Below are 9,044 nucleotides of genomic sequence, written 5' to 3'. Positions count from 1 at the left end.
GATGCTCCCAGATGGAGTCACATGGGAGAGGGGGCCATGCTAGTCTTTCCAGTTCACTTAGCACTGGCCTGAGGGCAACATGGAGACAGTGTCTCCTCATGTCATCTTGCTCTCTCCTCTCAACTGGAGGGAAAGCCATATACCTTGTGTATCCAGCAGTGAGGTGTCAGAAAACCTTCTGATATAAGCCCCAAGGACACAGAGGAATAGTGTGAAGGTAGCAGGAGCTTCCCCTAAGAAGTCCTTGCCAGAAAGTACAGTAAATATAAAAGAATCTATCTGATGCTTTCTAGCTTGTTTTGATTTTCCATTTGAAAAAATACTGAAGATGTGAGCATGTGTGTGCGTGTGTGTGTGTGTGTGTGTGTGTGTATCACACACACACAATTGATGGAAGAGGCACAATTTTTAAGTTTCTCTTTCTGGCAGAACGTTGGATCTTAGCAGGTGAATGTGATCTCATCCATGCCTGCTGACCCCTCCCCCCCTTCCAGAGGATTTGATGTCATCATAGAGAGACAGGCGTATGCTTTGAGAGGTCTCATCTCTACAAACTAAATAGCCACGGTTAATTGTCCACTTTGAATTTATACTTGTGTGTATCTCAAAAATTACAGTTGCCAAAGAAGTCATCCATCCCTCCTTCTCACTAGTGTGATGGAGATGAGGGGAGACTTACCCTGAGGAGAAAGGCTAGGGATCACTGCAAGTGTAGCATCATCGCTCTATGCCACCTCTGTGGATCAGGAACAGATACTTCAGACTGATAACATCTGGCTCCTGATAGAGATGGCAGGGAGATCTACACTACATGTCAAGCACAACGTAGCTGTGGATCATGTGCTGTGTGGACAGTCAGGTCTATCTTGTGATCTCCATGGAAATCTCATTCCATCTGTGGTCTTCATTTTCTCAGCTATATAATGGAGACTAGCAATATCTACCTGGTGAGTCTGAATATATTGACAGTGCAGCATGGGGCTTCTCTTAGAACATGACATAAGAAGGCCATCCAGTGATGTCATTTCCTGCCATACAGTAGATGCCTATCACAGTGAGGGATATCAAAGCCACTTCTCCACTGGAATCTACAAGAGATGCTGGCTCCCCTGCATTAGGCATTCCATAGATACTGGGCCATGATGGCTTTTCAACCCCAGAGAAAGCTTTCTGAAGGCTGAGAACTAGCTTATATAAAGCTGGCTTAAACATCAAACGTGTAGGACATCAATGAAATAGGCTTTCGAATCTGATTTAGGGGTCTCAAGCCTTTGGCCTTTGGCTGCTTAAAAGGATTGATCTTATCAATATGTTGTAAAACTTATACCCTCTCTGATCTTCTGGGTGAATGTGAGCTGAAGGCTTTTCTATTCCCTGCTCCTCATCCCTTTCCAGAAAAGTGATTGCTGCTGTGGATTGAAAGGGCAAAACCAAGGAGCCTAGGGCAATGCAGCATATTTTTGGTCCAGTTTTGTACGCAGTAGCTTGGTTCTCTGGTTGTAGCTGTAGAACAGGTAATAATCATGTAGGAATATAGTGGTCTAGAGACACTGCAAATGTCAGGTGCAGCATCCTTCTGAACCCCTGATATAATGGTCTCGTGGATGCTGTGCTGAATCTTCTTGCCCCATTCTTTTACTGACCTGGGGATGTATCACATGCACTCATTGTTTTAGCTCCTGCCTTTTAAGCCAAGTTCTTTGACAACATATTTTGTGATAACAGAATTCTCAACCTGGCTGAGAAGGAATCTGCTCCACAAAGGTAAAAGTGTACCATTCTTTCAACACCTAAGGTCCTAAAGCTAGTTTTAAAATGAAGGGTTTCTCCTGGTTCCCTTGCTCTCACTTTTTAATTTTTTTTTAATTATTCTTTATCTGGAAGATCAACAGTAGTAAAGTAAAATCTCCTTGGTCATTGCTAAAGGAGTGTATTCCTGAAGATGGCCCGCCAGGATTCATTTCTCAGGGCCACAACCAGCCCTGCCTTGTGTCCAGTCCTTGCTCCCTAAAAGGTAAAGTGGACATGTGGCTTAGGGCTTTAATCTCAGAGGCTGTAGTCTAGTGGTCTCTAGCTATGGTCAATATTACAGTAATTTTGTTTAGAAACAACTGTAGAGACAAACCCTGCTATTCCTGATTTAAACCTCATGTGAACGGTTCCCAAGTTCAAACTGGGTCACAGGGTCATCCAAAGACAAATGATCTTTCTCTCGTTCTATAAACAGACCAAAGTTCTACTGGGCGAGACATGCTGCATTCAGCAGAGCATCCAAACCATGGTTTTGGGTTTCCTGTGTGCTTCTGTGGGTTCCAGGTTCCCAGACTGACCCGTCGGGAGTAGCAAAGACACTACAGACTTTCTCCTTTCTGAAGCCTCTTTCCTGACCCCCTCTACAGTTGTCTGTCAGATATATTTCCACCCCACTTAATATCAGATCAGGAAATGTCTAGAAAAGATGGAGAGCAAGATGGAAAAATCTCCAGCTGAATTGAAAATGAAGACAAAGAGGAAGCAGGTGTCCAAACTAGGTCACATAAAGCCAGAAGTCCTCATCATGGCCCAACTTCTTCAAAGTAATCCAAGAGAAGGAGGAGGTACCTGCTTATCTCCCTTCATAAAAAGGAGCAGGCAGAGGGTCACCATCTAACCACCTGGCTGTTGTAGTCCTCAGTGACAGTCCCCTCTATGGCCCTGTCCTCTTTGGGCCACCGATGTGCTCTGTGCTCTCGCTGCAGTCTCCGCTCCTCACGCCTCTTTTGGCGGTCCCTCTGGTGCTCTAGCTGTTTGGTGTGATGATAGCGTTGCTGGAAGAGATCTTTTGCATACTCATAAAGCTGCATGTCCAGGAAATTCAATTCCTCAATGTGCTGACGGGCTCCATCATTGATGTCCACATTGGAAGCCCTTGTGATGTTGAACTGTGTGAAAGGAGAGATGAACTTAAGGTTGAATGTCCTCTCAAAGAGAAACTGTGTCTTCCTCTGGAATTCAGTGAGCCCAAAGAAGGCCATGTTCTTTAGGTTGTTCTTAGCACTCTGCAGCAGGATGGTGTTCCGCTCACTCTCATTCATGAAAGTCAAGTTGTAGCAGCCCACCAGGCTGAGGTCAGCTAGCATGCGCACTTGGCGGTTGTTGGCCAGGTTGTAGCTACAATCCATGAACTCTCGCAAGCTCACCCCAGACCAGTCATCCCCAGGATAGCAGGTAGGCAGCTCATCAGGGGTGGGGCTCCTTCCATCACACATATGGAGAGAAGTTTTCCATGTGGCCCCTCTCTGGACATGTTTCCATTCACTCAGGTAACGTGAAACTGGGTCCCTCAACATTGTGATGTAGTAGAAATTCCTGGAAGAGATTAGAAGAGAAGGTCAGTGGTTGACAACAGTCACATGGGCATTATGAATCTCTGGTGTCTATAGCAGTGCCAAGTGGGTGGTCTCTATTGACAAATGCTCAAGGGAGATAATCAGCCTGAATTTGCACTGACAGAATCTACATGCTTGTATTCCTATCGTGACCTTGAAGTGTCAGCGCTAAGTTTATGGAGAGTTTTCTACCCCATTGGATGTGGACAGGGATGGGTAGGAACCAAGCAAATCTTCCATTCACTCCTTCATTTCCTCAGCAGTTAGTCTGGGTAAATACTGATGGATTCAGTATGTTGCAGTTAGAGTAAACATGCATCACCCATCTGAAGTGGAAAGGTTTTACCCATTAACTGTTTTATTTGAAACTTACACCAAATTTTCTATTCTATGTATTGTGTGTATGGGAAATATACAAGGTCATAGAACCAAAAATTGCAAGACCAAAACCTAATCCTTTTTCAACTTTTCTCATGACATTGCTACTCATACTGTAAGCCAAGTTAGGGAGAGTTTAAGTGCCCATCACACCCTTGTCACTTGAAGTGCTTCAGAAGATCCGTTTGTCAAAGAAGCCATGGAAGAGACTCTGCATAAGAACAGGGTATACATGATCCCTCTGAGCTCCATTTAGGAAACCCTACTTTTCCCATTGCCTTTCCAGGGAACCCAGTTTGACCCTAAGTCAGTCCCAGCTCAGTTCTGCCTCACTGCTACAGGCGTGCTCTAGGGATACAGGGCCAATCATATAAACTCAGACTTCTCTGGGGACACACATGTGGTTTCATAATGTTCTGGGAAGAACTTCAGGAAGCCCCAGTACAATGCCTTGCATGCTTCCCAGTGGTCAGAAAGCAGTCTACTATTCCCTGAAGGGAAGGAGTATTGTGCAGTGTTTCTACCCTCTGCTTGGCACCCAGAGGTGAAGACACAGTCACAGGAGCTTCATCTGTCTTAGTGTGTGCTCTTTGAAGAAGCTTGAAATAAAGTAAGCAGATATTTCGACATGGATATGCACACACACATACACACACACATGATAGATAGATACATAGATAGATGATATAGATAGCCAGGTGGATAGATAGATAGATAGATAGATAGATAGATAGATAGATGTGATAGATACAAGACAGGTGATAGATGCATAATGGATATACAGATGTGATAGATAGGATATTGGAAGATGATAGTTACATGACAGGAAACTAGATGTGATAGATACATGATAGATAAATAGATTCTAGTTATGTAGCTATAGATATAGATGATATATAAATAAATGATAGGTGAAAATAGCTGGTAGAGACTTAATCAGTAGTTAGTCTGTTAAATAACAGCTCCCACTGTATCATGTGTATTTTGTCAATACTTGAAGTCAAGCAGCTATAGAAATTATTTATTCAAACATAAATGGCAAGGTCCAGCCCTATTTCAAATAAAGGCTGTCTCTTTGTAAAACTGAAAAAAAAATAGGTGAGGTTGGGAAATGTCTCTGCCTCCCTGAGTTGTCACAGCACTCTTCTCCACTGTGGCTGCAGGTGGAGACTGTCACATCAGGGAACGCTCTAAGACATGGTAAGATGCACTGTCACAAGCTACAAACAAATCGCTTTTGGTAGGGGAATGTCATCACTGCTTGTAACATTTTGAAGAGAGAAGAAGACAAAAATGAAGTCACATTTTATAAGAGCTTAGTGTCAACAAAGAAGATAATGGAAAGAAACCCCACAGCAAGTCAAACCCATGGAAAATAAGAAACTAGTAATTTTTAAGCAACAAAGCCCAGAGGTGCTTGGTGAGTGAGGAAAGGATAAAGTATGGGAGGGAGGCTGATGTCCAATTAACAGAAGTACGTTACTCAAGTAACATGCGCTCCTGTACCACTTAGGCAAAGTATCTTTCAAGATTGTGGCAAATTTTTTCAGTTTTGTCTTGTATGGCAATGATAGATGTTTTATTTAGATAAACATACTTAAGTGACTGGATGCAATCCCTTTTTTTGTAGACTAACACTGTAAAATGCCTGGCATGCTTTCAAGTGGTCAGAAAGTGGCCATACCCTGGGAGGAAGGAGAATTGTACACTGTGTCTACCCTTTGCTTGGCACCTGGAGGAGAGTTGTATGAGCTTCATCTGTCTTAGTGTGTGCTCTTTGAAAAAGCTTGAAAATAAAGTAAGCAGATAGTTTGACATGGATACACACATAGTAGATAGACAGATAGGTAGATAGATGATAGATAGACAGATAGATAGATAGATAGATAGACAGACAGACAGACAGACAGATAGATAGATAGATAGACAGATAGGTATATAGATAGATAGATGATATATATGTATAGATAGATTATAGATAGATCATACATAGATGATAGATGATAGGTAGGTGATAGGTAGGTAGTAGATAGATCATACATACATAGATGATAGATAGGTGATAAAGTGATAGATAGATAGATAGATAGATAGATGATAGATAGATAGATATAGATAGATGATAGATATGTGATAGATTGTTAGATGGAGATAGGTAGACAGGTGATAGATAGATGGATAGATAGACAGATGCACAGTACTGCTAACACAGATATGTGTATGCATTAATTCTTTTAGTTTTTACTTAGCATTGAATAAACTAGGAATTTGAGAAGAGATCTTCAAAGATGATACTGGCAGTGAGTTACAGAACTTGGATTTAATCAGATCCGCCTTACTCCATGAGAATTCTTCCTTTGTCATCATATCAGGACAAGAAAGAAAGCTTCTGGAAGGAACACTCAACTTAGAACTGGCTTTGCTTGACCAAGATAAACTAGGTAGAAACTCTTTACATACTCGGCTATAAAAACAAAAACAAATAGTTTCAAGATGAGTTATTTTTACTCTGATTTTTAGAAATAATTGATCAAGTATTTTCTTTTCTTTTTTTTTTTTTTGTAAAATAAAATGTTTAATTGAACTCATGGCTTTGAATGGTTAGAATCCATGATGGCGGCACAAAGGTTCAGCTGCAGGAACAGCTGAGAGCTTACATCTTAGTCTACAAGCAAGAGACAGGGAGTGTATTGAGGATGTCTGGAGGTTTCTGAAGCCTCGAACACCTCCTCCAACAAAGCCACACCTCCCAATAATTCTTCCCAATCAGTTTCACCAATGAGGGGCCAAGGATTGAAACATATGAGCTGACAGAGACCATTCTCACTACACACTACAGTCACCAATCAAAAGAATGCAACACAGACTTGTCCAGGGGCCAGTCTGGTGGGGGGAGCACTTTCTCAGCTGAGCTTCCCTCTTCCAAAACGACTCTTAACTTGTGTAAAATAGACTTAAAATAGTCTGCACCACCATATCTTTGGGTAGTCATCCCAAGGCACCGGATCTCAACCTGTGGAATACAACCCCTTTGGGGATTGTATAGTCTATATTTTGCATATCAGATATCTACATTATGATTCATAACAGTATAAAAAGTTACAGGAAGGTTGAACTGCATGAGAGACGCATCGCATGCAGAATTTGATTGAAACTTGTTTAATGATTAGGGAGTGTTAAGCATCTGCTTATTTACTTATGAGTCAAATATTGGTCACATATAAAAATATCTGCTCAAATTGTTCTTTGACTTTACATTTAGAATCACAGTAAAGAACAAACTCAGAGCCTTCTTTAGTCTGATGGTGTCTGACCTCTGATTAGCTTCTAAGCAACGGAGCTAGGGGGAGCAGGAGGCCATCTCAGCATACCCTTCACTTGACACTTGCCCCAGTGTGTTAACCTTTTATGTTGATGGATCTTCCTATTTTTAATTTGACAAAAAATATGTCATCGATTTGCTTATATTTCAACAGTACAAAATCAAAAAGACAAAAAAAAATAAGTTTGTCTTAGGGTTTTACTCTTGTGAGCAGACACCATGACCAAGGCAACTCTTATAAGGACAACATTTAATTGGGGCTGGCTTACAGGTGCAGAGGTTCAGTCCATTATCATCAAGGTGGGAGCATGGCAGTGTACAGGCAGACATAGTGCAGAAGGAGCCGAGTTCTACCTTTTCAGTTTTTTTGTTTTGTTTTGTTTTTTGGGTTTTTTGAGACAAGGTTTCCCTGTGTAGCCCTGGCTGTCCTGGTACTCACTCTGTAGACCAGGCTGGCCTCAAACTCAGAAATCCACCTGCCTCTGCCTCCCAAGTGCTGGGATTAAAGGCGTGTGCCACCACCACTCGGTGAGTTCCTTTTTTTTATTATTGGATGTTTTATTTACATTTCATATGTTGTCTCCTTACCCCATCCCCCACTCACCCAGGAACCCCCTATCCCCTCACTCCCTCCTCCTTCTTCTCTGTGGATGTAACCCCTACCTCCCCCCACTCCCACCTCCCCACCCTCAAATTCCCACCCCCTGGGCCGTCCAGCCTTCATGAGGTCAAGGATCTCTTCTTCCACCTATGCCTAGCAGGGCCCTCCACTCTTACTTATTCAGCTGAAGCCCTGGATCCCTCCCTAAGTGCTCCCAGGCTGGTGGTTTAGACCCTGGGAGCTGTGGTTGGTTGGTATTGTTTCTCTCCTCGTGGGGCCATCTCCAATGGCCTTCACTCTAACTCCTCCATTGGGAACCCCATTATCAGTTCAATGGCTAGTTGTGAGCATCTGCCTTTGAATATGTCAGACTCTTGAAGGCCTCTGAGGAGACATCCATATCAGGCTCTTATCAGCATGCACTTCCTGACTTCCACATCAGCATCTACCTTTGGTGACTGCACATGGGATGGATACTCAGGTGGAATGGTCTTCAGACGGCCCCTCCTTCAGTTTCTGTCCCTCACTTTGTCTCCATATTTGCTCCCTTGAGTATTTTGTTGCTCCTTCTAAGAAGGACTGAATCACCCCTACTTGGTCTTCCTTCTTCATGAGCTTCATATGGCCTGTGAGTTGCATCTTGGGCATTTCAAGGTTCTGGGCTAATATCCAATAATCAGTGAGTGAATACTGTGAGACTAAAAATTAAAAACAACTTGGCAAAGACCGCAGGACGGCTTGCTGAGCTTGCTCAGAATAGCCATAATAAAAATATCAAGCCCCTCTAGGGACAAGGTGACTAAAAATGTAGAAACAACCAAAGACATATCTTGACCAGTCTAAACATGCCCAAGTGAGTAATGGGCCACTTGGTGTTTATCCTAGAAGGTCTGAGGCTTCATGGTCAAAAATAGTGGGCCATCCAGCCTGTCAAAATGATTGCTTACGCAAAGTGCTGATGTTTGAAATATCCAATTATATGTAACTGTGCCACAATTTCCCACTTTTCCCTTCCCCCTTGTGCCTCCCCCTATAAAAGTTCTAAACTTCCTGGAGTCTTCATCGAAATTCTCTCCCCTGTGTGGGATGGGTTTCAATCCAAGGGCCCTTGTTAGTTAACTGCCTTTTGCCATTTGCATCGAGTCAGTCTCTCGTGTCTCCTTGGGTGTGCGCTGATTGGGACTTGAGTTGGGGGTCCTCTCCATGGGTCCTTACAAATACCATGTGTGTTCTTTTGTGATTGGCTTACCTCACTCAGGATGATAATTTCTAGTTCCATCCATTTACCTAGGAAACTCTCGAATTCATTGTTTTTAATAGCTGAGTAATACTCCATTGTGTAAATATACCACATTTTTTTAATCCATTCCTCAGT

The 9,044-nt window shown here is 42.6% G+C and overlaps 1 protein-coding gene across 1 annotated transcript in view; it reads right to left on the bottom strand.

Moving 5' to 3' along the window:
* Nucleotides 1-2,287: 2,287 nt before the first annotated feature.
* Nucleotides 2,288-9,044, bottom strand: part of Hs6st3 (heparan sulfate 6-O-sulfotransferase 3) — a 668,820-nt gene continuing 662,063 nt past the window's right edge. The window contains exon 2 of the mRNA XM_028771811.1: nucleotides 2,288-3,348. Coding sequence (XP_028627644.1) covers nucleotides 2,640-3,348 — 709 coding nt within the window. The 3' untranslated portion in view covers nucleotides 2,288-2,639. The remainder of the gene's footprint in view (nucleotides 3,349-9,044) is intronic.

This window comes from Grammomys surdaster, unplaced genomic scaffold (assembly GCF_004785775.1).
Source record: "Grammomys surdaster isolate TR1022 unplaced genomic scaffold, NIH_TR_1.0 65, whole genome shotgun sequence".
NCBI classification, from domain to species: domain Eukaryota; kingdom Metazoa; phylum Chordata; class Mammalia; order Rodentia; family Muridae; genus Grammomys; species Grammomys surdaster.
The sequence above is the reverse complement of the archived record's forward strand: the minus strand, read 5'-3'. Positions and strand labels throughout refer to the sequence as shown.